The following is a 26,395-nucleotide window of genomic DNA, read 5'->3' as shown; positions in this document are numbered from 1 at the left end:
AAAGGGAGATAACCACCCTGGTCCTTGCCCTTCTCGCATTAGGCAACAGGCAGGTTTCTACCTTTCCACCAACAGTGGGAGGGAAAGTCATGAATACACTCCTCCAAAACAAGAGGAACATGGAAGCTTCAAGCAGGGCTCAGGGCAAGAGCCTTGCTGCATGCTCAGCACCGGAGGCCCCACAGGAGCTGAAAAAAAAAGCTGGAGGTTTCTGGTGTGCTGAGATACTACTGGGCAAGGAATTCTCTGTTCACTTTTCCTAAAAAACACCAAACCAAAAGGCATCCCATCCTTTGGCTAATACGCAACACTGCGTTGGATTGCTCTACCCAACCCAACACTTCTGGTTTCTCACACACAAAAGTCAAATTCTGCATGTCTGAAAACGTAAAACAAGTCCCCAGTGTGTTAGTTCTGATGAGTGTCTGAAAGTTAATACAAGTTACACTGCTATTTGATTACCTATAAAACTGTAGTTTTTGGTTTTGTGGGTTTTTTTTGGTTGGTTGGTTGGTTTTTTTTCGGAAGACCCCAGCAGTGTGAACGTGCCACCCCCAGCAGCATTCGCAGCTGTCTGATACATGTAACGCACAGAACAAGTTCCCTACCAAGAACTCACACAAAGTTTGGCTTGGCAACCCTACCTGCTGCTCCCTACTCCAGCACTCCACCCATCTGCACCCCATAAGGACACAGAGGGACACAGGGAAGCCTCCAGGACTGGAGACACACTGTCCTTTCCCTGCGCTTCAGCCACCCACAGCACTCCGAAACTGCTCCCTTCCCCGATGCCACACACATCACAAGCAGCCTCCCTTCCACCTGCAGATCTGCTGCTTTGCACAGAGCCATGGCAGCAACTCAGCCCCCAAGAGGGAGCAGGCGGACGCCGCTGGCTGCGGGACAAGCCATTTGTTTGTGGATCGTGCAGCTCCATCACTGCTGAGGCTACAACCAAACCGGGCAACAAGATGAGTGGGTCAACTTAGTACAAACCTGCTGCTCGAGCTGTGCTAGAGACAGAAGTGAAAGTGCCTGGCCATGGCCAGCCTGCCCTCACAAGTCCTGGGAAAGAGAGATGAACCACAAGGATTTTTCTCCCAATTTCCTTCTGCCATTCTTCCAAAGACCCGGGTGAGATAAATCTTGATTCAATCTTAATGATAACTACAGAAAGTCAACACATCAACTTTAACGAGTGCTTTTCCATCCTTCAATAGAGGCAAAGCACGCTGCTGAAATTCCTCCTGGCTTCATCAATGCTTTCGGACACATGAGAGATGGATGTGCACCAAGTCCATCTTTATTTCTGTTGCACATTTAATCACTGCTGCAAACCTACTGTGAGTAGCCCCACTGAAACCAGATTTCTAATTTAACAAGAACAGAGAACTTCAGCTGGCACCTGCCAGGGTGTTGGCCTCTGCCTCCAACACACAGCAGCACCCTCCCCTCTCCTGGGCACTGGCGTTGGGAGCACCCACCCAGATCAGCCAAAGCAACGCCTGTGCTCCTTCCCAGGACTGAACCAGTGGGACACCCAGCTCTCCACCTTCCAGTCTGCCTCTGCACGGCACCACAACTCTGCCAGCATGACAAACTCCCTCGTGCTACCATCCAGCTCCCTTGCTGCAGCCACCTGCTGGGAGAAGCACGACTTGTTTCTCAGGGAGCCCAAACACACACCTACACCATGCACGTGTCCTCAGTAACACTCCCACTGGCACCCAGCTCCTGCACCACCAGCAAACCTTGCAGACTTAGCAAGGAGGCTCCTATAATCCCCAGGCACAACTGGAAGGACTACACTTGAGCATCTCCAAACCTTAAAAGCACAGGACACACGACGTGCACCTGCCTCTGACCTTCCCCGCAGGCGAAACCATGAACTGCTCTTTGCAGCCCTCCCACGGAGCGGTGGTTTGGCAACGCCAGTGACCAGTCACAGTCCTGCCCCACAGCACACCACAAAGCCCTACACCCTCTGCACTAGCGCCAAGTCCCCACACCTTGTAGTTTCCAACATAGGCTTGACCTTAACCAGTAACACCCCACTCACACCAACACACCTGCAAGTAACATTTCAACCTCCAGTAACTCTTGCAGCAAAGCAAACTCCAACTTTTATCAAACATTCTTGCAACACGTGACAGCAGCAAGTCAGGCAGGGGATGTCACCCCAGCCTGCTCCAGCAGCGACCCACAGCACAAACGCAACGTTACATTTGACTCCACACAAAATTCACGCAGGTCAGACATTGCAAATAACATTTGCGACGTGTTCTGTACCTCAGCAGTCTGCAAACTCACAGCCGCAGAAAAATACCCCAATGCCATGAAGTTATACGAAAGCAAGCAAGGCTATTGTTGATAGGTCTAAATTCACTAGACAAGAGTCTGCACCTGGGAAGTGTTTAGGGGTCCACAAATCAATGGAGGTTGAAAACTGCTGCTCTAATTCAAAGCAGACTCTCTTACAGACCTTTTCCACCCATTAAGTTGGAAATCCTGGCAATGCCTTAACCACCATAAAGGATTTAACTCCCATTTTACTGAGCGAAGGCTGCATTGCACAGCACAGATGGCTCCATGCAGACAGAACAAAACATAGGTCCTATTTTTCTGCTATTAAAAATAGCATTAACTTGATTTTTTTAAAAAAAAAAAAACAGGACAAACCCCGCCGTGCTAGGCTTGAGTTTCTTTCTTCAGGTGTTTCTATTCCCTGGGCCCTTCTCAATGCCAGAGCAAGTAACTGAAAAAACAATCAAAATTACTATATGCAAGAAGCTGTCAGTCACAGGCAAGAAAAACAGAAGTATATTCTAAGCAACTAGACTGAAAGCTGATTATCACCCATAATACTGATTTTTGAGTTAAGAATGTCTTTTTAAGAAATACTGTCTCAATTACAACTCAGAAAATATCACTTTTTTTTCTTGGGGCTCAAGTAGCTTGTTAATCATATTCAGAGTTGACACCTCTTCGGTGAGCTACAGATTTGTTCAGTTAACATAGGGAAATTTAAAAAAAAAAAAACAAACTAATAATTCTTACACATCACACGGTTTAACCCCACTTCTGGGAACAGGGTGCAATGAGAAGCTGCCACACTGCACGAGGCAATCAGCAAATCCATGCAAAACAGAAATATGCTGCCCTGGAGTCAAGCACTACTGCTACAGCATCAAACACGGCCGTTACCATCGATTTTAGCGAGGGCTTGGAAGAAGCTGTAACAGCAGAACTACAACCATCGTACCCTCAACAACGTAAGATTTGTTAGAAAAAAAGGTTCAAGTTCTGGGAGATGGACTTTTCCAGAGGAAATCACCAGCAAGTAAATACAAAGATGATTAGCAGAGGTAGCACGCATCCTAAAAAAGCACCTGTAAAAGCTCATTTTGTTGCTACTATTGGCCCTTATTTCCTGTAACAGTAGCAGGCAATGTAGTAAGTACACCACATTGCATAGAGCAGAACTTCACCGCTGAATAGCTGAGTGAAGTCTACACTCCTCTGGCAACAATCTTCACAAGAGACTTGAAGTATTTATGACTGTGGACAGTATGGTAACCAGGACATCGCTTGAACAAAGTCTCTCTTAGCCAAGCTTTAAAAAAAAAAAAAGTTTTAAATCTAGAAAGAAGAAACGACACAGAGCTTTCTGCAACTATATTCAGTAAAACCTCACCTTCGAGAGTGTCCAATCTGCAAGAACACACCTCTGGTTTTGCTGTTTGCACACAGACGCATTCAGCTGCAGAGCTGCACAGCCCCGTATGAGCTGCGAAGGCACCGATCATTCAAATTTCACACCACACGACAGACAGCCAAACATCCACACTCACTAGAGAAACCACCCTATTTTCTGTAACATCACACACACAAACAGATATTTTGCACCTAATCAGCAAACAAGATTAGAGAACAAACACAAATGGGACAAGGAGAGTAAGAGCAATCGCAGTCAAATGCTAGAATAACTACTGACAGGATCCAATCTGCTGTGCAGGAGAGCTCTAGATCCCACAGACTGTTCAAAAAACTGCTGTCACTCAAAATGAGCTGCTCCTCACACTAGGGGACACTGTCCTGCTGTGGCAGCGTCTTAACACCCACCTACTCACACATCGCAGCCACAACGAAGAGGCAAGGCAGCGCTATCACATCAAGAAAGCACCAGAGTCATCAAGGACCGCAAAAATTTATGGGCGAGCAGTAACGCAGCCCAGGACAGTGCCCTAACCGTGGAAATATCCCTTCTGGATGCCCACCACAGCTGAAGTCCTTTGCAGGTAAGTTTAGATCTGCTTGAGACATGAATGTACTTCAGTACGGGGCACGGTGGATGCCAGCAGACTGCACAGCCAGGTGAGATCCAGCTATGCACTCTTTTCTGAAACAAAAAATAAGGTCTTCCAAGCAGCGTAAAACTTAGTGGCAAGGAGGGGTGTGCACAAGATCAGACACACAGGGACAGCAGCACACGGAGAGCCTGGTCTCACCAGGTGCATGTAAAGGGAGACCGTGCCCGCAGGAAGCACAGACAGCCAAATGGAATTAATCTCCCCACCAGGAAGATGTCAACTGACCAAGGAAATTTATGTTCCCTGCTCAAACAAACCACTGCCATGCCTATTGTATCTCAGGGATATAACATTACCAGCAGTTAGTTACACCTCAAATCAACAGTCTGTAGTAGGAGATTCTTTCAGAAACATTTACAGGAGTAGCAAGCACCACGTGGCATTGGTTCCTTTATTTTATTTTTAGCGAAGAGAGAAATGGCACTAGACATGTCAGTTAATAAACGAAGAACCAGAGAAACTCTCACACAGGGACACAAACACTTTATAACGAGAGTACTCTCCCACAGCTGCAAGTTGCAACAGAACTCTGAAGTTCATCACGGCTTAATTCTAGGCTTAAAGAGAGGACTTTGCTGGCCTTCGGAACTTTTAACGCGTTGCATACGGCGTGGTTCTGGTAAAGCAAAAGCCGTCCAGGAGCCCTACACACATGCCCTACTCATTCCCTGCATCTAGGCACTGGAAGCAGCCATCCGCAGCGATGAAAGCTCTGGCTCTGGCTTTCCCTGTACCTCATTTCCTCACTCTTACAACGTGGAGCTGGACGACAAGGAAATAGTACTAGAAGAATAAAAAGCCACATTGAGCAACCGTCTCACGCGAGCTCTGCACATCCCGCAGCCTGAAGCCATCAGGGTCCTGTGGAAAAAACAGCTCGTGAATGCGTAACCCGGGATCGAACACTGCACAACGTACACGCACCAGGAGGGGCACACATGTACCCGAATCCAACAGCTCCCTGCTTGCGAGGGCTCAACTCTGCGAACTAAATGGCTCTAACATACTTTGTGGGTACAGCAATCAAAAATCAGTAACTGGCAAAGAGAATGCCAAGTAACATGGCACTTAAAGTTACGTAAAAAAAGCAAAACTTCAGCACAAGAGTTCTGTCAGAAACAAGTCCACCTGCCCCAATTCCTCAGCAACCAAGTTCAAGCAATACCTACGGCGCTCAGACCTTACACGTGGCTGCGTGTGCCCTCCTCAGCACTGGAGCCTGGGCCCAATTCTCCCCCCAAATCCATAAAACGCTGTCCTCTATGACTTGCAAAGGCCAGAAAAGTGCTTTACCATCGTGTCAGGATAGTAAAGAACAGAGAAATTAAAAAACAACCATCCCTTTCAATTTAAATGGCGATAACCCGACATTAACGCCATGTGCACAAGGAGGTAAGCCACCGGCTGCCAGCGGTCACAGTAATGTCACATCTGGAGCAGAAAAAACAGGCCCAAGAAGCACTGCTATTATTTCTTTCTCTCCAACACAAAATCTATCAGTAGCCGCTGGGAGCGTGGAGAGCTTCAGTCAACCTTAACTAAGATTAACTCAACACTTCAAATAACTTCACTTCAGAATATGCACATCCCTCTTTACAACTCAATGCTACCTGAGCAACCTCTCCTCTGTTGGGGGCAATGTTTGAGCCCAACGGATGCCAGGGCTATTAACAAATCCCCATGCAAAACAATACCTGCTGACACCCCAACCACCCAGAGGCATTACCTAAATGCTGGACTTTGCATCCCCTGAAGACCAAACCAAATGCCGGCCCTTCTGCCAGAATCACTCTTAACATTTTGGAAATCAGCCTTTTCAAAATTTGCAATTGTGAAAAAATTCAAAGCCTGCAAGGGGCAGACGGACCTCTGTCCGAGACGTGTGCTTCCTCTTGGCCAAACAGGAAGTCAGAGCAGCAGTGGGGATGCTCAAAGCTGTGAGCTTCAAGAAAAGCTCCAAGAAAGTCCTGCTTTACGGTGGAGGGGCTCCATTGTCAGGTTAGGTAAAAGGGATTAACTGAAAGGGTAGCCCAGCTATGACAAGCCACCCTAAAAATAGCAGTGCAGAACACCCAGGGGGTTGTGGTTGTTTCAGGATTTTTTTTTTTAGTTTTTTAAGTTTCAGTAGGCTCTCAAAAAAGTTGATTCCAGTTACCCAAATACAAATGAGACAGGAATGAAATGCCTACATGAACACAGGATCTGAGCAGCAAGCCTGGTTATTTCTAGCTACTATGTCATGTTCAACAATTAAAAGATTTTAACCGTCTCATTGGTAACACGGCACAGATAAAAATCCCTCTTTCTTCACATCCCATAAGCAGAAGGGCTAAAATGAAGGACCACTCAGACAACTGGCACCTACTTACTAAAGGAAGAAAGCAAGACTCAAGGAGAGAACGATCACAGGCTGTCTAAAAAATGCTTTTCTTCCTTTGTATTTTCTTTTCTTCTGAACGCAGCTATGTTTTTGATTCACCAGATCTATTCAGCAAGGTTAATGCCGTACTACGGCAGACAGGAAGGCAGTTTTACTGAAAAGTCAACCCCTCATTGCATATTCAAATACCAGGCTCGATCACCAGCACAGTTTTGTCACCGTACAAGCTGCAGCTCTGCGGAGCACATTGTAAAGCCACTGACAGCAGAGGCAAGTGTTGTGAAAGTACCTCTGCTAGCTTCTGTTTACAAAGTGAGACCCTCCCACAACCGCATCACTGAGCACATGTCTGCTGAGAGATCCCTGCTTTGCTCTGCAAAACAAAGCTAAGTATATGCACAAACCTCAGACTGACAGCAGCCTCTCACCCCCAAAGACTAAAGACTGAGTCTCCACAAGGAGAGGGATTCTTCCCAAGCAACACTCAAGAGGATCCACCACCCAGAGCCAGAGCTGAGCCTATCCATGCCACAAACAAATTAAGCCGCTGTCAGCATCTTCCTGAAATCGCCCCTTCCTTGGGCACTCTGCGACAAGTGCTCCCCCACCTCCCAGGGCACCGAGCAGGAACACTGTGTGTTCCCCAACAAATACAGGTGAAAGCAAGGATTTCTCCCCAAGTGCTTCATGCACCAGTGGCATCTGTCCGGCATCAGTGGCTCTACTGAGATTAAACAGAGCAAGATGGTTTCGGTGTCAGTGCTGTCACACGAGTTAATCTTCACACCTTGCATCAAGTTATACTTAAAACCCAGAGCATCCTCCAGTAAGGAACCTCAACTTTGCAAAAACATATTGAAGAAATACACAAAACCCTACAGAACTGCAGGAAATATACATACATATCTGCAAATAAAAAGTCACGCTGAAAACCACCCAAAAATTATAGTTGCATTCAAAAACACGTTAAACACAAAAGTTGGCTGTATCTAACTCCTTTCAGAGCTCTTAGAAGTTCAGTCAGTTTTGCTTCTTATTAAGCACATTAGAAAACAAACTAAAAGAATTTGTGAGTGTGGAATGAAATTAGGAGGGGGAAAAAAAAGTCAGCCTGAATAACGGGCAAGGGTTCCTGCCCATGAGATCCGTCAGGCCATGACACAGCCCCTCCCTGGCCAGCGCCAAAGTCCCACAGCTCGGGTACCTCAAGCCAGGCCAGACAAAGAGAAGCCGTCTGACAGCGTTCGAGCCGGCGCAGGCCGCAGAGGGAAAAGCTCTCCTCCTGCCCTTGGTATCCCCCAGGGCACCCAAAAAAAAACACCTTCTAACGGGGAAAAAACTGCACCGCAACTTCGCGCCGACCCGCTGTCCTCGGGCAGAGGGATGGCGAGGAGAGAACAAGGCCGCGCCAGGGCACAGGTGCGTGGCAGCGCCCGGTGACAGCCCGCTCTGGCCGGCGAACCCCATCACGGCAGCCCCGAGCAGCTCCCAACGGCGGGCCGGGGGCGGCCCCGAGGCCGGCTGCGATCCCCCGCGCCTCGACAGGGTCCCCTCGGCAAGATGGCTGCCCGCCCTCGAGGGTGCCGGCTGCAACGGTGCCCGGCCCGGCCCCGCCGCACCGCGCCCGGCCTCGCCGGCCTCCGCTGCAAAATGGCAGCGGCCGCGGCCCCCCCGCCCGACGCGCCCCCACCCGCGCCCCGCCGGTGCTTACGAGCTGCAGGGCCGCCGCCGCGGCGGAAGGCTCCGGCTTCTCCCCGGGGCCGCCGTCCGGCACCGGCTCCACCACCTGCAAGAGGGGTGGCGGCGGGGTGGCAGGGCCCTGCTGCGGCCCGGGGCGGCCGCGGCTCCGCGAGCCGGGCTCGGCCACCTCCTCCTCCCCGTCCGCCGTCGCCTCCTCCTCCTCGTCGTCGTCGTCGTCGTCGTCCTCCTCCTCCTCCGGCGTCTCGGCGCCCTCCTCCTCCTCCGCTGCCGCCTCCTCCCCGCCGTCCCGCAGGAGCAGTGGGAAGGCCAGGGCCCCGCGGGCCGCGTCGCCAGATCCGTCGGCGCCGGCCGCCGGGTCCTGCGCCACGGGGAGGCGGGGGGGCAGCGAGCCGGGGTCGGGCAGGGCCTCAGCGCCGTCGGCGGCGGCACCGCCGAGGTACTCGGCGTTGATCATGGAGGCCAGGTCCTGCAGCCGGCGCAGCGGGATGTAGCAGGACGAGGGGTCCTGGCCGTAGACGGGCTTGGCGGCGGCCAGCTGCATGGCAGGCGGCTCGGGGCCGCGGCCCTCGCCGAAGGGGCTGCCCTTGGCCTCGGCGGCCGCCAGCGAGGTGCCGAAGGGGACGAGGCAGCTGCGGCGGCTCACTTCGCAGGCCTGCTCCATGCCGGGCCGCGGGCATCCACCTGCGGACACAGCACAATGGGGTCAGCCCAACCGCCGCCGCAAAATGGCAGCCGCGCCCGGGGTACCCGGCCCCGCTCCGCCGGCCCCGCGCGGCCCGACGCTGCCGTCGCCGCGCTAGGCCCAGGCTGCGGCCCGCTGCCCGGCACGGGCCCGCCTGGCCTCGGGCCGCCCGCCTCGCCGGTGCACCGCCGCCCCGAGGGGCGCCGTTTACCTGCGGCCGCCGCGGCCCGCTCGCCGCCTGCCCCCGATGCGGGCCGAGAAGGAGACGCGCCGACCCGGCCCGGCCAGGCCCCGCCAGCGCTCCTCCGCCGCCTCCCTCCTCCCTCCCCCGCATGCGCGCGCCCGCCGCCGCCATCCCGCCGGCGCGCGCGCCCCGCGCCTGCGAGCGCGCGCGCGCCCCCTGCGCCCGCTCTTGGGGTTCGGCGACGGCCAATCAGCGCGCGCCCGCGCGGCCCCCCCCACCGCACCCCCCCTCGGCGGGCGCCCCCCCATCCCGCCCCCCCGCGCGCCGCCCGCCGGGGGGGGGTGGGGGAGGGGGCGCTCAGTGCTGCCCCCCCCCGGCGCGCCCGCCCGCCGCCAGCGGCCGCCCCCGCGGCCCGGCCTGCCCCGCCGCGGCCTCGCTCCCCGCCCGCGGCCCGGCCCGACCGGCCCGGCCCGACGCGGCCCCGCGCACATGGCGGCCCAGCCCCGCGCCCTCGGGCCCGCTCCCCCGCCTCCATCTTAAGCGGCGGCGGGGGGCACACCGGGCGGCCCCGCCGGGACGGGCTGGGCCGGGGCGAGACGGGACGGGGCGGCCCGGCCGCGCCTCACCTGCGGGCCCCCGGCCGGCCGCCGCTCCCCACCCCCCGCCTCGTCGGCGGCGGGGCCGGCGGGCAGGCCGCGGGCCTGCGAGCGGCGGCGGAGCGGGAGCCAACAAAATGGAGTCGGCCGGGCCCTGCGCCCCGGTGGGGCACCTAGCGGGCGGCGGCTCCTGCCCGGCGGCGTGTGCCGCCCGCCCCGCCGCAGCCCCGGTCCGGTTCCCAGCCCCGGTCCCAGCAGGCAGCCAGCGGGGCGGGGGTCGCGGGCCGCCGCCCGCCCCCGCCGGGCTCGGGTTACCCCCTGCCATTGTCCGCCGCGGGTCGGGCCCGGCGCCCCGGCCGCGCTCCCCCCGCCGCCCTCCCGCGCACCGGCGGGCCGGGCCGTCGCCCTCCGCGGGGCTCGCCGTGCCGTGCCGTGCCTCGCCTCGCCGAGCGTCGCCCGCCGGGGAGCGGCGCCCGGGCGCCCGCGGCCTGGCTGTCCTCGCCGGGCTCCGCCGCTCCCGGACAGCGAGCGCCGCGCTCCCGCCCGCCCTCCCGCCGCCGAGCGGCGCGCAGCCGGCCCCGCGCCCGCCCGCTCCGCCGGGCCGGGCCGCCATCGGCGCCCCGCCACCCCCCGCCTCGGCCGGCCCGGTGGCTCCGCGGCGGGCGGCGGCTCCGTCGCTACCTCCAGATGGGGGCCGGGGTCTCCGCCGCCAGCCGCGCGGGTCCGGGCGCCGCGCCACGCCGCCGCCGCCGCACCGGCACGGCTGGGCAGGCACGGGGCGGGGGCGGCCGGGCGGGGGGCAGCGGCCGGGGCAGCGCAGGGATGTGGCACCGGGGCGGTGCTGCCCGGGCCGCGCGGGGGGCAGGGCCCGGCCGCCCCCCGGGGTGCCGGGCGGGGAGCCGGGTGCCGCCGCGGGGCTCGGCGCGGCGCTGCCCGGGCGGACCCGCTCTCCCCCGCCCGCCGCTGCCCCTTTGTTTCGCCCCCCCACCCCGGCCCGGCCGTGCGGGAGCCCCCGGCCGTGCTGGCGCCGCGCTCCCCCCGCCGGGCAGGGGCCCCGGAGCACCTCTCTGCACACTCAGGCAGGCAGCGCCCGCTGCCCGGCCCTCGCCACCCCCCTGGGGCGCAGCCCGAAAACAGCGTCCTGGAGGGGCTGCGGGCTGGCAGCTCAGCGGGGCAGTGGGACCCGGCCTGCGGGCAGCCCTGCGCCCTGCCGCCTCCCTGCCCTGCCGCCTCCCTGCCTGCGCACGTGGCAGCTTCTCCGGGGGCTTGTGCCTTCTCCCAGTGTCCCTTTGGCCCTGCCCGGGTGCTCCCTCCTGCCCTGTCTGCAGCTGGCAATGGGCAACCATTTCTCCCCAGCATCCGCCCCAGAGGGGCCACACTGAGGTTGTCCTGACCCATTGTCCCCGCACCAGTGTGCTGCCACTGTGGAGAGACTGCCACGTTCAGTCTCGCGCCGCTCCAGTACACCCACGGAGGGTGGGGTGACTTGGCAGGAAGCGCCACGGTCGGAGGTTTTGCTCGTGACTTGTTTGTACCTCCGAGGTCCCAGCCTGGGGCTCGGCCAGCAGCACCCGACCAGCCACGGGCCATCTCGCCCAGTACCCACGTGCTGCAGCGACATGTGGGAGCTGGGACCACGCTGTGCCTGGCGCTGGATGAACTCAGCACCGAGGCCTCGTGTCCACGCGGGCCTTCCTGCCTGCACAGAGATGGGGCAGCACCCAGCATGGCTGGGGTCCCCCTGTTTCCCCACAGAAGGGGAAATAACCTCTGGCACAGCCCATCTCCCCGGGGGCGACTCCAGCTTCAGCGGCCGCACCCCGGCACACCCAGGCGGGGGCCCAGCAGCCAACTTTCCTCCTTTCTCTTTGGAGCAACCTGCCACGCACGTTCCCGCCACGTTCCCAAAATAAAGCTAATGGTTTATTTATAACCCCCCGGGGGGCGGGCAGGGCCCTGCACAGGGCGGGAGCGCCCCATGTCTCCCCATCGCCTGGCGCCCGGAGACCCGGTGAGCAAGGGTCGCCCTGGGAAGAAGAGCTTTAGGCCTGTCCCCAACTGGGGGAACCACGTCCCAGCCCCAAATCTTCACCAGCTCCCCCTGCTCTGCTGATTTGCCCCCTTACACTGGCCGGGCAGGGAGAGGCAGGACTGCCAGCATGGCACGTCCCAGCCTGGGCACTGGTCCCATGCCCAGCCTGGTCCCATTGAGTGCCACGCCAGGGTCTGAGCCCTCCGCTCACGGGCACGTGGCACGGTGCAGCCCCACGGGACGCTGGTGGGCAGGGGCTGTACCAGTGGGCAGCGGTGCCCAGGTGGCTTGGGGCACCCCCAGGCATGTCCCCATCCCACTGCCTCCCTGGCACATCCCAGCCGGCAATGCCGAGGCACCGGAGGAGCCCTCCCCAACGGGCCTGCGGTGATCCCGGCAGTGCTCCCTGCAGCCGTGTGGTTACGGGTGTAGGAGGAGCGGGGCAGCGGGATGCCCTCAGCTGCACCCCCCATCTGCTGTGTCACCTCTCCCCACGCCATGGCCAGCGCCCGCAGGAAGGGCCCTTCCCCGGCCCCTCTCTTCCGGCAGCGGAGCAGGCAAATGGCACCCAGACCGCCGCCGCGCTCCCGCCCGGATGTGCGGCACGGCGGGCGGCACGGGCCGGCCCTGCCGCCATGGTGCGGGGCTTTGTCTGCGAGCTCCAGCAGGGCGGCCGGCGGCCTCGCAGGGGGGCCTCCCCGCTGCCGGGCTTTGCCTGCGAGCCCCCCGCCCCGCAGGCAGGCTCGCCCCCCAGCCAGGCTCGCCCCCCAGCCCAGCCCGGCTTCCCAGAGCATGCCGGGGCCTCTGGAGCCGGTCAGGCCGGTGGCCGCGGAGCCGCACGGCACTGCGGGCTCCCTCTGGAGGCCCCGGTCCCCATGCACAGCCCGGCACGGTCCCCCCACGGAGCAGCCCTGTCCCCCTGCTCCACAGCGGGCACGCAGCACCCGATGCGCGTCCCCGGCGCCCGCCATGGCTGCTACCCACCGCCGCACCGATACCGAAGGGAGCACGGCCCTGCCTCGGGGGCTCCCGCTATCTCTCCCCGGGGAAGATGGGGGGTCACAGCTGGCCGGTGGGGAGCCCCAGACCTCAGCGTGGAGGGAGCCGTGTCCCACGCAGGTCCTGTGGGAGCCGTGGGCAGGCTGGGCTCGCTGCGAGCGGCTCCCAGCCATGGCTGCCCACCCCCCGGCAGACACCGCGGGGGCGCGGGAGGACGGCGGGGGGGACCGGCGGGAGCGCGGCCCCCGAGGAGCAGCACCGGGACCCTGCACAAAGGGCCGGCGGAGGGCGGGCGGGGGCCCCGTGGCCGTGGGGCCGGTGCGTGGCCGGGAGCGCGGGCGAAAGGGTTAAGGAGCTGCGGCGGGCAGGGGCAGGGCTGGCCCGGCCGGGGGAGAGGAAGGAAGCAGAGGAGGAGAGGAGAGGACAGGAGGAGAGGAGGGCATCCTGCCCCGAGGGTTTGCCGGGGGCCCCTTTCCCCCGGGAAGCGGCTTGCGGGGGCTCGTAAACCGCTGCGGATGGAGCGGCGGAGAGCGGCGGAGAGCCGGGGCGGGCCGCGGGGCTCAGCCCGGCTCCCGGCAGCACCGGCAGCACCGTGCCCGCAGCTCCGCGCTCGCAGGCAGGCAGCGCTGCCCACACCTGCCTGCACAGCCAGCCCTGGGGGGGTTCCTCGCTGGCGCGGGGCTCTGCTCCCTGTGCCCGGGTGACTCCCACCCCCCAGGACCCCACCCCGCAGCCCCCCTGCCCTGCCACTGCCATGGCCCCCCGAAACCTTGGGGGGCCAACCCGAGGACAGGCAGGGCAGGAGCAGCCCCGGAACACGCAAGGGCAGTGGGTGGGGGGCAGGACCACGGGACCAGGGTCCGGGGTGCCTGGCTGGGTGCTGCAGCCGCTCTCAAGGACTTCCCTGGTTCCCCAGCCCTCAGGCAGATGTGCTGCCCCCCCATCCCCAGCTGGGGGGTATACAGGGCCCCAGCCCTGGGCAGCGAGGCTGAGCCCTTGTTGGCCTTTGCTCCATCCACTCAAGGTAGAGCCAGGTTCGCCAGGCTCTCGTGCCCATGGGGTGCCCTCCCCGTGCTGGTCCCCACCACCCAGAGCGGGTATAAGTGGGACCCACATCGGGACACGGTGCAGCTCTGCAGCCCAAATCCCCCTGTGCTGCTCCCAGCCCCATCTGTGTGTGAGGGTGATGGGATGGAGAGCGGAGCCAGGATCCATCCCCATTTTTCCCAGCCGAGTTTGTCACCCCCCCCAGCACAGTCCCAGGGCTGGCCTGTCGTGAAGGCCACTGTCACCAGCCGCAGAGGCGTGGGTGTGCAGCGGGGGGGCTGCCCATCCTGTCCCATTTCTGTACACCCTGTGCAGAGCTGTTCCCGCTGGCCAGGAGATGGGGCTCGCAGCCCAGCTTCCCCCGCCACCCGCCATGGCCGGGAGAGCGCAGAGGGCTGCGGGCTGGAGGGGGGGCCACTATGGGGCACCCCCCGCCTGCCCTCGCTGGGACCCCCAGCTTGGCCTCCCTGGCTGGAGCAGGGGCTGGCGGCTCAGCTCTACGGGGTGCAGGGACGGTGCCTGGGGGTGCCCGGGGGTGTGCAGGGGGGTGCAGGGGTGTGCGTGTGTGAATGGGGATGTAGGGGGCAGGGGGGGTGTACATGTGCGTGGGGATGTGTGTGCACAGAAGGGGTGTGCGTGGGGGGTCTGTGTGTGTGCACGGGGGTTGTGCACGGGAGCAGCGTGTGTGCGTGGCTGGGGGTGGATGCATGCACGGGGGGTGTGTTTCTGTGTATGTGGGGGGGTGTGTGCATGGGGGGGTATGTGCCGAGGGGTGTCTGTGTGTGTGTGCAGGCTGGTGCGAGTGTGCAAACACGGGCGTGTGTGTATGTGCATGGGAAGGCGTGTGTGCAGGGGCTTGTGCAGGGATGGGGGGTTGCAGACATGGAGGGGGGGCGGCTGTGTGTGTGTATGCACATCTGTATGTGTGCGGGCATATCTCTGTGCACGCACATCTGTATGCGTGCACGTCTGTATGTGTGCACATCTGTGTGTGTGTGTGCACATCTGTGTGTGTGCAGGGTCCAGGGATGCAGGCACTGCCGGTGTTCGGATCCCTCCACGGGAGAGGACAGGCCCCTGCCTCAGCCTGTGCCTGGGAAGCAGCACAGGGTGCCCTCACGTGTGAGTGCCCATGGACCCCCTCTCCCTGCCCGCTGGCCCATGGGGGCCCTTCCCTCCCCTTCGCTGCCTGGGCACCGGTGGTGAACATGCAGCACAGGCATGGGACAAGGACACGGGGCGCAGGGCACAGGACATGGGGTGCAGCAGGCAGGAGCTGGCAGAGGGGCAGTGCCAGGTGGGGGAGGCAGGAGCCTGGTGCCTTTCAGCCCCCTCAGCTGCATCCCTCCCTGCCCGGGGGCAGAGGCTTTCTGCATCTCACAAAAGCCAGATTCTCCCCGGAGATAAAATCCCGTTGTCTTTGTCTTGGGGAGAAAAGACAACAGCAGCTCCTGGCCCCACAGCAGAGTCGTTAAGTGAAGACAGCTCCAGGCGAGGGGCTGGGAGCCACATGAGCTGGAATGAGGAACCAGCCAGTGTCCTGGCCCCTGGGGTGCTGTGTCTCCCTCAGGACTCGGCACCCCCCCCAGGACCCAGCGTCCCCCCCAGGACCACAGCATCGCTCCCAGAACCCAGCATCCTCCCCTCACACCAGAGCCATCTCCCCTAGGGCTCAGCATCCCCCCAGGACTCAGCATTCCCCCAGGACCATTGCATCCCCCCCAAGGACCCCAGCATCTCTCCAAGGATCACAGCATCCCCTCAAGACTCAGCACCCCCCCAGGAACACAGCATCCCCCCAGGACCAGAGCCATCTCCCCCAGGACTCAGGACCCCTCCCAGGACTCAGCATCCCCTGGGATTAGCAGTGCAGGGAGGTGGCTAGGAAGCTCCTCAGCCCCATTGACACCCCACATCCCGCAGGGACCTATAGACACATCCCAGCAATGTGCAGGGGGAACACACAGCCCCGGAGCAGGCAGGTTCTGGCCGGGCAGTGGGTACCTGACCCCAGGGCTGGGGCGGGCAGGGTGCCCGGGGCAGACAGGGTGCCCGCAGGCACGGCCAGGCAGGGGAGCGATGCCAGGACCCGGGGGCTGGGGGGGCAGGCGGCGGGGTGGGGGTGTGTGGTGTGTGGGAACACTGCCTCAGGAAACCAGCGGGATTTACTGGGCTACATGCTAAATCCCCCTCACAAAAGGGGCCTGTTCGTGGGGACAGGATGCCGGTGGCTCAGCCACACTTGTTTGGCCAGCAGAGCCTGGCGGATTAAGGACAATTGGTTCAGCCCTGACAGAAAATACCAGGAATGTTAAACAATAAAAACCGCCTCCAGTTGTCGTGGGGCTGCGGGATGCCCCGGGATGCCTCCCTGCCAGGCCACGGCCCCGGCTGCCCCATGCCCGGCAGAGCTGGCTCCAGCACAGCCCGCTGGCACCCACTGCTGCAGCTCTGGGGGACGCCGGGTGCCCGGGGATGGAGTGAGGACCAGCCCCCTGTGCTGGGGCAGGCGGGTGGGTACAGCGCTGGGCACCGCTGGGACCCCGAAAGCATCGCTGGGCTGCGCTGGCGTGGGTTGGGCTGTGGGGACAAGGCACTGCCTGCACCCATGGCACGCTCACTAAGTGAGCAGGGACGAAGTGAGGCCATGGCAGGGGGTGGCAGGTCCCTGCTCCCCATGTCCCCTTGTGTCCCCACACCTGGCATTAAGGATTAACAAACCCACCTCCACCTCACCCTTTGAGACTGGCTGTGGCCCCATTTTCCAAGGAAAGGGCAGCACCCAAACAAGAGCTGTGCAAACCACACCAGGCACGGGGCACCGCCTGCCCCCCATGCTGCTCCCCAGCACGGAGACCCCAGCCTGGGGCGAGGTGGGGGCAAACCGGACGCAGCCCCCAGGGGCTCAACCCCCTCCCCCTGCACCCGTTCGTGTGTAGCCCCGGTCCCGGCCGGGAGCCGGGCAGCCCCCGCGGGCAGCCTGGGCAGTTTGCCCTCCGGCGTGTGAATGCCCCATTCAGGGCTGTGCGAAATGCATTGGTTCTGGCACGTTACGGGACAGCTGGGATCCATCCCGGGCAGGCACGCTGCCACCACCGGCAGGTTTCACACCTGTCTGCCTCCGCCCGCCGAGCCAGAGCAGGGGACTCGTCCCAGCGGAGAGGGGAGCAGGGCTCGGGGGGGAGGCTGCAAGCACACTGGTGGGGCTGGGCTCCCCCCAGCAGCTCTGCGAGGGGCTGTGAGGAGGAGGGGTCCCCGGGATGGCTCCGGCAGCTGCTGGGCTCCCCAGCACACGCGATGCACCTCGCACCCCAGCACACGCGATGCAGGGCAGGCGCTGCACCCGTGGCCGAGCTGAGCCCCATACGAGGGCAGCCACAAGCTGCATCCCTCGAGAGCCCGGACCTCAGCACCACTGCAGCAGCAGGCAGCACCGAAGGATCCCCTTTCCCGCTGCTCCAGCCCCAGCTCCTGCCCCCCCAGCGCCTGCCAGCACCCTCCCCTTGGGCTGGTTTGGGGCAGGTTGTGCCGGAGAGCTGGCTTCCAGGCTGGGGGGCTGTGAATGCAGCTGGGAGCTGGAGGAGGAAACAAGATCCCGAGGCTAACGGCCGGCAAAGCCCAGCCCTAGATGAAATCCTAGACCCAGGGAGTGGGCTGGCAGGAGGGGGTGAGACAGCTGCAGCCCCCCCTGCCCATGCTCCCAGCAGAGCCGGGCATCGCAGGGCAAGAGGGGTGAAGCCGGCACTGCAGAGCAAGGCCTGGGGCTGGAGCCCCCCAGCTTGGGCTCCCAGGGGTGTGGGGGCTCCAGGAAGGCAGCATAGAGCCTGTAACTCACTTTTACCTGGAGTCCCGGGGCTGGCCTGGGCAGGGGGGCTGCGGGGGGGTCCCCATCGCACAGGGCTGGCCCCAGAGCGCTTTCCCAGCCTGGGAGCCCGCGGCAGTTGGGGGATCGGTTTCAGGGCGATGCTGGTAGCGGAGTTCACGGTGGCTTAGTGCAGCAGCGGCTAATGGGGAACAGATGCGAGGGCGCTTTGTGCTGGAGCGGGGCTGGAGGCGCGGGAGCAGGGACATCGCTTCCTGCACCTGTGGCACTGCCTCCGTGTCCCCCGGGAGCACCCGCAGGCCCCCGCGCTGGCTGGGGCCAGGAGGCGGCCCCCAGCCCGCCTTCCCAGCTCGGCCAGGCCCTTCGCCCCCAGAAACTGTGCCGCGGTCTATTCCAAAAAAATAATTTATCAGGTTGATATTTCACGTACATAAATATTCATCTCTATGGCTATGTACAGAGGCAGCGGGAGCCCGGCAGGCTCTCGCCCAGAGATGCTTCCACTGGAGCGCTGGCCAAAGCCCGGCTCCCTGGGCGATGCCGTGGGCACCCCAGGCAGTGCCCGCCCTGCAGAGGCTCTGGCTCCCGCTGCCCTGCAATGCCAGGCAGGTCTCAGCCATGACTGAAGGCTCGGTGCCAAAACGGAGCCTGGAGAGAGGGGGGCACCCTGCCCCGGCGCTGCGGCTCGGGGCCCTGCCCGCCCACCGCTCACACCAGCAAAGCAGGGAACCTGTGGGAACCCAGACCTGCTCCCTGTGAGAGCAGAGGCAGCCCCGGCATCACCCTTCCCCGCCCGCCGTTAAGTCCTCACGCTGGGGTAGAAGAGGCGGGGAGCCAGTGGCAATGGGTCGTGGGTGAAGACGGAGTCGTCGGAGGAGCAGGAGCTGGCTGTGTCCTCGCAGGAGGGCGAGTACTGCTCGAAGGGCATGGAGAGGTCCAGGTACTGCAGGGAGAGACGGTGCCATCAGTGCCGGTGCCATCAGCACCCACCCCACCTGCCAGATCCCCCCACCGCTCACCTCCTCCGAAACAGCTGCCAGGATCTTGTCCAGCCCCTCCACGAGCTGCTTGAAGGTGGGGCGCTGCGAGGGCACGGCGTGCCAGCACTCCCGCATCAGCATGTACCTGCGTGACGGGGTGGTCAGGGGGTGCTAGCTAGGGGGTCTCGCCGTGGCCCCTGCCCCCATGGCTGGTACTCACAGCTCGTGGGTGCAGTTGGACGGCCGGTCCATGCGGTGCCCCTCCTTCAGCAGCTTGAAGAGCTCCTCAACAGGGATGCCGGGGTAGGGGGAACCCCCCAGCGTGAAGATCTCCCACATCAGGATCCCGAAGGACCACCTGGGATCATGCACAGCAAAGGGGGGTCAGCCATGTCCTAGGACCCTCCCTGGGCAGGCGCAGCCCCAGCCTGCCCCACCGCACCCTGCGGTGCCACGGCAGCAGGGATGGAAGAGGGTGGCATCACCCCAGGGTAAGACACGCCCCACTGCTGCTGTCCCCATGGAGTACCCCTGTCCTACTCATGGGGACCCTCGAGTATGTGCATAACCCCATGGTGCCACCTTGTCCCGCACCGATGGCAGCCTCGTCCCACACCCGATAGCATCCTCAGCCCTGGCACTCACACATCGCTCTGGTGGGTGTAGACGCGGTCGAACAGGGCCTCGGGTGCCATCCATTTCACTGGCAGTCGGCCCTGCGGGAGCAAACCCCTTGCTCAGCCCCAGCTGGGGGTCTCCATACCCCCCCTCCCAGGCCCCCCACTCACATTGCTGGTTTTCTTGTAGTAGTCGATGTCGTGGACGTCCCTGGCCAAGCCGAAGTCAGCGATCTTCATCACGCTCTCTGCCGTGACCAGCACGTTGCGGGCAGCCAGGTCACGGTGGATGCACTGCCGGGGGGAAGTGTCGCCCGCAGGGGTGTGAGATGGTGGCTCCAGCTCCGTGTGTCCCCTCCCCACACCCGCTCCCCTCCCATGCACCCCCCAGCACTGCCAGTCCCCCCAGCACCCCTGTGGTGGCTGGCTGTGTCGACAGGGGCAGTGGCGGTGGGACACCCATGAGGTGGGTCAGGCTTTAAGCCCCACATTTTTGGGGAGATCCTGTCCTGAGCTTTGCTGGATGTGGCCGAGATATTCTGGACAGCCCAGGGGAAGGGGCTGGGCTCCCTCTCCATGGGGACAGTGGGATCACCGGGGACACAGCGCTCCTCCGTCACTGCCATGCCCCGCCAGGCTGTGCCGAGCACAGGCAGCCTGTGAGGGCTGTGCCAGCCCTACCCGTTTGGACTCCAGGTACTCCATGCCACGGGCCACCTGGTAGACACAGGAGACCAGGTCCTTGAAAGAGAGCTGCTCCTCGGGCATCGCCGTGACATCAAAAGCATAGTCGGGTGTCGGGGGGCGGCGGGCGCGGAGGTACTCGCGCAGGTTGCCCTTCGCAGCAAACTCCACGATCACGTACAGCGGCCCTGGGAAAGGCGTCCACTCCACTCAGCCCCTGCCCTGCCCTGCCCCACCCCAGCATCCCACCTGCCACTCTCCCCAACAGCCCTGTCCCCTGCCCACGCCCTGCCCGAGCCCTGCCTGCACAGCCCCCTCACCGTCCTGTGTGCAGACGCCCAGGAGGTTGATGATGTTCTTGTGCTTGTCCATCAGCTTCATCATCTCCATCTCAGATATGAGGTCGGCCAGGTCCTTGTCCGTGGCGTTGTCTGGGGAAGGAGGAGGGCCATGTCACCATGCCGGCTGGGGTGGCACCGCAGCCTGGCACCGATGTAACCCCTGTACCTGGCACACTGGCAGAGGAACCATTACCTTTCAGCATTTTCACAGCCACGGTGACGGCTCTGTCCGGCCGGTCTCTGTCAATGCCGTAAGCCTCTGCCCGCACCACCTGGCCAAAGCAGCCTTCCCCCAGGGGCTTGCCCAGCACCAGCCTGGCAGGGACGGGCAGAACCATAAAGGACTGCAGGGATGGCCCCACTCCCCACCACCACATGGCCAGACCCCAAGGAGCAGAGGTGGTGTGGCTGCCCCTCTCTGAGTCCCAGCACCGTGGGGTACAGCAGTGCTGAGACTGGTGATGGCTGGAGACCTCCCCATCCGTCACCCGCATGCTGCTGTCCCCAGGGTGGCTGGGGAGAGCAGCCCCCAGACCTGCCCCGCACCGCCCGGCACCGTACTTGTCTCGGGGGAACTCCCACTTGGCATCGAGGGGCAGGTCCAGCTCCATGACCCCAGCCAGCATCGGGGCGCAGCTGGAGGAGAGACGAGTGACGCGCATCAGGGACGTGCTGGACTTCCCGGAGGAGCTGGAGTCCAGAGAGAACTGCAGAGAGAGCCCAAGGGACCTCAGCCATCCCGCCCCGTGCTCTGGGGCCAAACAGACCCAACGGTGCTGCAGAGAGACCCTCACTCAGAGCAACGGGGCGAGGGAGCCACAGGACACTGTGGGGAGGGCAGCCCCAAGGCTGGCAGCAGGGTAAGGTGTGATGGGCACAGGAGGCACTCGTGGAGCCAGTTGGTTGCCAAGGTCCCCCCGTGCCCCCAGGGCTCCAGCTTGGCACTTACCTGCCGGATGAGTGGGAACTTGGAGAGCTTGTGGACCGCCATGGGCTCCAGGGGCTGCTTGCTCGACTGAGTCTGCATCCGGCACAGCACCACGATGATGGCGGCCATGGCCACGGCCAGCGAGCCCGAGGTATAGATGATGATGTCTGTGTACTTGGCCTCGGGGGCTTCGGCTTCCCGCACCAGCTCCTCTTCTGGAGGAAGCGAATGAGTCGGCCTGAGCCACGGTCCCTGTGTGCCGGGGGTCCCAGCTCCCGCCCCAGGACCCCCAGCCCTACCCGGCAGCACGGTGAGCCAGGCAGACTGGTAGGACAGGCCGATGGAGTTCCCTGCCAGGCAGGTGTACTCGCCAGCATCCTCTGCGGAGACGTTGCGCAGGTACAGCACCTCCACCTCGGAGCTGTTGATGTCTGCAGTCTGCCAGGGAGAGGGACGGACGGTCAGCACCCCTCCTCCTCCTCGGGGGGCTCTGTGCACCCCCAGTCACCACTTTGGGGTGGCCATCTGGGACCCGAGCGCTTCCAGCCCTTGTTACCTTGAGCACTTGCACGTAGGGGACCCCGTCAGGACCGTAGCTGCTGCCATTCACCTCGATGTGCTTCAGCCACTGGATGTGGGGCTGGGCATCGCTGTAGACCTTGCAGAAGAATTCCACATCGCTGCCCACCAGGGCTGTGGTGTTGGCAGGCAGCCCAGCCTGCAAGATGGGCCTGTGCGGGGACCTCTCTGCACAGCCGAGAGCGGAGCGGTGTCACCGACACGGTGGCCCAGAGCAGGGGCTCCTTTTTGCCTCCCTCTGCCCGCTGTGAACCCACGGAGAGCCCTTCCCCAGCCCTACAGCAGACCAGTGCAATAAAAGCCTGGTCTCCATCCCCATGTCCCTTGGGTGCGAAGGGCACGCGGGCAGTGCCAGCGGAGAGGATATGAGCAGAGGCTCCTCTGCCCCTTTCCCCGTGACTCCGACCCCTCTGCTAGGCGCAGGGGGAGTGGGGAGCCAGGACCAGCGCCGCGCCGAGGAGCCCTCACCCAGCACGTCCAGGAGGTAGCTGTAGTGGATGCTGCCAAACCTGTTCTCCACCACGCAGGTGTAGTTGCCGCGGTCGGAGGGCACCACGCTCTCCATCACCAGGCTCCAGTGCTGGTGCCGGAGCTGCAGAGGGGGGAGGTAAGGCGGTGAGGTGTGATGGGGGGGGCAGATCCCGGTAGGGGAGGCTGCGGCGGGGGACCCTGGCCCTTACCCGGATGCCCCCGATGCGGTGCTCCCCCCGGAACTCGCGCCCGTTCTTGAACCAGCGGATGCTGGGGCTGGGGCTGCCCGAGGCCGGGCAGCGGAACTTCACCGTGTTCCCCGCGGGGACCGCATACAGCTTCTTGTCCATCCGGTGCGGGTGAGTCCAGTAAGGAGCTGGGGAGACACAGGACGTACGGTGGGAGGGGGCCAAGGGGCAGCACGGAGGCTGCCGAGGCTGCCCTCAGCCGCTCGTGCGGTGAGCGGGAGGCAGCAGTGCCCCACGGGAGGTCCTGCCCCGAACGGCCTTGTCTGGGGACAGGCAGGGCCCGAGCTGCCCTCTCCTGCCCGGGGCAGCACTGACCTCTGTGCATGTAGAGGGGCTCCTCATTTCGGCCTCCGTGGGGACCATCCCCATCACTGTCTTCATCGTCATCACCCGACACCAGTGAGTCTGCAAGGGAAAATGGGTTGAGAGGGACATCCCTGCCTGTAGGGCTGGGCAGGCAGCAGCTGCCTTACTGCCCCGGGGGGGGAGCTGGGCGCTGCCGGGGCTCCTACCCAGGACGGAGACGGTGAAGTTGCGCAGGATCTCCCCAGTCGCCCGTGCTCGGCACACGTAGAGCCCCGAGTCCTCATAGGCGACTTCTGAGATCTCCAGCAGGCTTTGCCGGAGGCGGATACGACCCCCCGGGACGAGCGGCCGGGACTCCTTGTACCAGACCACGCTGACGCCGCTCTGGTTGGTGTCACAGTACAGTCTCAACGCGTTGCCTGGGTCCAGCAGGAGATGTTCCTCTTCCAACTCCAGCAGCGGGCTCTCAAACAGCTCTGGAGACACACTGTGAGTGCCCAGCCCCCTGCTCACCCCTCTCCGACGGCAGGACCCCACCACACGCCCACCCCAGTACGCAGAGCACGTGGTGCGGCACAGCCTGGTGCCGGCTCTGCTGCCCCGGAGGCGGGCAAGGGCCGGACTCTGCCCTGGGGCGCAGGGACGTGGCTTCCCCAGCTGTTTGTCGCCGTCCAAGGCCACACATGCCACCATCCTTCCACAGCAGCCACTCCCAGCACTGCAGGGTGCCCAAGCCTGTCCTGCCTCACCGAACGCAGCACTGAACAAGGGCACCAAACCCCCGCTGTCAGGCCTCCACATGCCCCAGGCACGGCCGGAACCCCCAACCCTGGCTGGCCCGGCGATGCCCGGGCTGGGCAGCGGTACCCTGCCTGCCGATGGCTGGCAGCAGGCATGGGCACACGGAGGGCAGCAACAACCCAACCGCCAGCTCAGCAGCACCCACCGCAGCCTGCCCGTGTGTGGGGGCCTGGGGACACACACATGCGTCCCCAGCCCTCTGTGTGGCCGTCACGGGGGGGGAATGTGGGGTAGCTGGGCCTCTGCCCCCCTGGCACATGTGCTTCTCCTGTACCCACCACCGAGAGGCACCGACCACCCGCACCTCTAAGGCATTCCCACTCACCACCAAGCCACACACAACTGCCACAGCCCGCAGCGCTCACACCATCCCGCTCCGCCATGCACGTTCACCGAGCGAGCTGAGCCCCGTAGCACAGGGACAGCCTGCCTGGAGCCACCCTGCTCCTGCCAGCCTCCACACCTCCTCACCCGGTGATGGAGATGCTGGCCCCTCATGCCGTGCCCCAGCTGGATGGGTGCCCCCAGATCCCGCCGTGCAGTCAGAGCTGTGGGGCTGCGTGCCCACGGCGAGCACCCAGCAGCCCCAGGGGCTCGCTGCCCAGCTGGGACTCGGTGTTTAGCAAGCAGGACCCCCATCCCACCACCCCCAAGCTCCCTTTCACCCCCCTGCAGCCGTACCTGCCTCCATCGCCCTGCCCTGGGCAGCAGCCCCCAGCAGCAGCCCCACCAGGACCTGCAAGAGGGGCCGCATCTTCCAGGCCCCTCCGGCGCGGCGGCTCCCACCCTGCGGGACAGGCAGGGCCGGCGTGAGCGGAGCCGGGCAGGCAGCTCGCTCCCGGGGTGAGCAGGGACGGGGTGGCTGGTCCCCGGTGGGCTGTGGGGCAGCGGTGCGGGGTCCCCAGGGCACGCCGAGGGTGGGTGCACATGGAGGGGAGGCAAACCACGGGGGACCCTGAACAGGGTGAAACCCCTTCCAGACCCCCCCCGACGGCTCGGGGGGGGCACGGGTGGGGGGACCGCGGCTGGGTGCAGGGAACCCGACCCCTCCAGCCAGCGGCAGCCTGGCCAGGGCGCTGGGAGAGGTTAACCGGGCACGGCGGGGCTGTAGGGGCTGGGGGGTCCCGGGGTGCGGGGGATCCCCGGGAGGGGGGTCCGGGGCGGGGGGGGGTGTCCCGCGGGCGGGGGTCGCGGGCGGCGGCGTTACCGGCGGTGACGGGCTCCCTCGGCGGGGCCGCCCGCGCAGCGCGGGGAGGGCCCGGGCAAAGTCCGGGGGCCGGCGGGCTCAGCGCCGCCGCGCCCCTCACCGCGGCCCCATGGCGGGCAGGGCTGGGGACGGCTCCGGGCTGGGGCTGGGGCTGGGACCGGGGCTGGGACAGGCTGCGGGCTGCGGACGGCTCCGGGCACGGCTCCGCGGCCGCTCGCGGCTCGCTCCGGCCCCGCTCTGCCGCCGCGGCGGCGGGCGCGGGCACTTTGTAGGGACGCGCTCGGGTTACAGCGGCGCCGCCCGCCCCGCCCGGAGCACTGGGGGGGTGTGTGGGGGGGGACCGGCCCCGAGCCGCGGCTGCTGCAACCGGCCCCGCGCCGCCGGCCGCCGGCTCCTCCGCAAACCGACCCGCCGCCGAGCTGGGAGGGCTCGGGGCGGGGGGGGGCGGCCGGCACCGGCCCCCGCCAGCAGCGAGGGGCGGCCCCCGGGCACCCGCCGGCACGGCCCCGCCGCCGCGGCATCGCCCCGCGGGTGGGGACCGCGTGGGGCTGCGGAGCACCCGGGGCCGCTGCCCTCCGCCGCCCCCCGGGCAGACCCCACGTGTCGGGCCCCCACGCCGGGAGCAGCACATCGGGCGGGGGGGGCAAGGCCGCCCGTGCCCTCTCTTCCCCCCGTGGCACCCCGATCGCCGGGAGCGGGATCGCACCGCGGCCCCGGAGATGCCGAGGGCTCCCCGGCAGCGGTGCCCGCCCCGGCGGTGGCCCGGGCCGGGGCTGGGTGCTGCGCGTTGCTGGGTGCCCGGCAGCCCGCTCGCTAATTGTGCTGCAATTAGTTGCAGCGTTATCGCTGCCGGTGCCATAAAGCGGCTGTGACCCTCATTAGGAGCCCATAACGGAGCGTCGTAAAACACCGCCAGGCCGCGAGCCAGGGCTGGAGTGGCCCTAATCCGACCATAAACACTTCACCTTCGCTTTCCCTGAGCTGCTGCTGGCACTGGGGCGGGCAGACCCCACCGTGCCCCGGCCCCGCTGCCCGCTTGCCTGCCCACACAGGACCGCTGGGCACGGGAGGAAGCCTGGACTCAGGCCCTCTGAGCTGATGCGGTCCCCAGGGACACCTTCCCCTGAGCGTCCTGCTGCCAGTCAGAGGGGACAGAGGGTGTCCCCAGCACATGGTCAGGATCTGGCCCCAGAGCTGCTCTCCCTCGCTGCATCGCTGTCTGCTTCGCCATCTTTCTGCTTTCCAGAAGCCTTGCCTGTGCTCACTGTGGATCCTGGGGTCGTGTGAGCGGGATGCGGCTGCCACTGTCACCCCCACCCTGCAGGGCCATGCCACCAGGGCCAGGGCACAGCTTTGTCCATGCTGCCTTCGTGTGTGAAACCAGCAACTTCCAGCAAGACATGGTTTCACTGCAAGGGC

The 26,395-nt window shown here is 63.6% G+C and overlaps 2 protein-coding genes across 5 annotated transcripts in view; both read right to left on the bottom strand.

Moving 5' to 3' along the window:
• The window catches only part of NSD1 (nuclear receptor binding SET domain protein 1), a 65,179-nt gene extending 55,774 nt beyond the window's left edge, over nt 1-9,405 (bottom strand). For all 3 annotated transcript variants that reach the window (XR_011048909.1, XM_068409666.1, XM_068409667.1), the window contains exons 1-2: nt 9,345-9,405; nt 8,462-9,132 (exon numbers count right to left, since the gene is read on the bottom strand). Coding sequence is in view for 2 of the 3 variants with exons in the window: in XM_068409666.1 (XP_068265767.1) it covers nt 8,462-9,112 (651 nt within the window). In the remaining variant the exon portion in view is untranslated. The remainder of the gene's footprint in view (nt 1-8,461; nt 9,133-9,344) is intronic.
• An 8,798-nt stretch (nt 9,406-18,203) lies between these two features.
• FGFR4 (fibroblast growth factor receptor 4) lies at nt 18,204-25,060 on the bottom strand. Of its 2 annotated transcripts, XM_068408471.1 has the most exons (18): nt 24,977-25,060; nt 24,451-24,556; nt 23,175-23,444; nt 22,978-23,067; nt 22,624-22,790; nt 22,412-22,535; nt 21,921-22,111; nt 21,664-21,802; nt 21,386-21,579; nt 20,998-21,143; nt 20,630-20,751; nt 20,416-20,526; nt 20,093-20,283; nt 19,583-19,705; nt 19,440-19,510; nt 19,015-19,152; nt 18,834-18,939; nt 18,204-18,757 (listed from the first exon to the last, which is right to left on the bottom strand). In XM_068408471.1, exons 2-18 carry the CDS (start codon nt 24,521-24,523, stop codon nt 18,614-18,616), a joined length of 2,400 nt encoding a protein of 799 aa, XP_068264572.1. In that variant the 5' UTR covers nt 24,524-24,556; nt 24,977-25,060; the 3' UTR covers nt 18,204-18,613. The 2 variants fall into 2 exon arrangements, with proteins under 2 accessions (XP_068264572.1, XP_068264571.1); XM_068408470.1 differs by lacking the exons at nt 24,451-24,556; nt 24,977-25,060 and having other exon boundaries at nt 23,175-24,315.
• Between the last annotated feature and the right edge of the window lie 1,335 nt (nt 25,061-26,395).

This window comes from Nyctibius grandis, chromosome 10 (genome assembly GCF_013368605.1).
Source record: "Nyctibius grandis isolate bNycGra1 chromosome 10, bNycGra1.pri, whole genome shotgun sequence".
Taxonomy (NCBI): Eukaryota; Metazoa; Chordata; class Aves; order Nyctibiiformes; family Nyctibiidae; genus Nyctibius; species Nyctibius grandis.
Note: the sequence above shows the minus strand (reverse complement) of the source record. Positions and strands in the feature narration are given on the sequence as shown.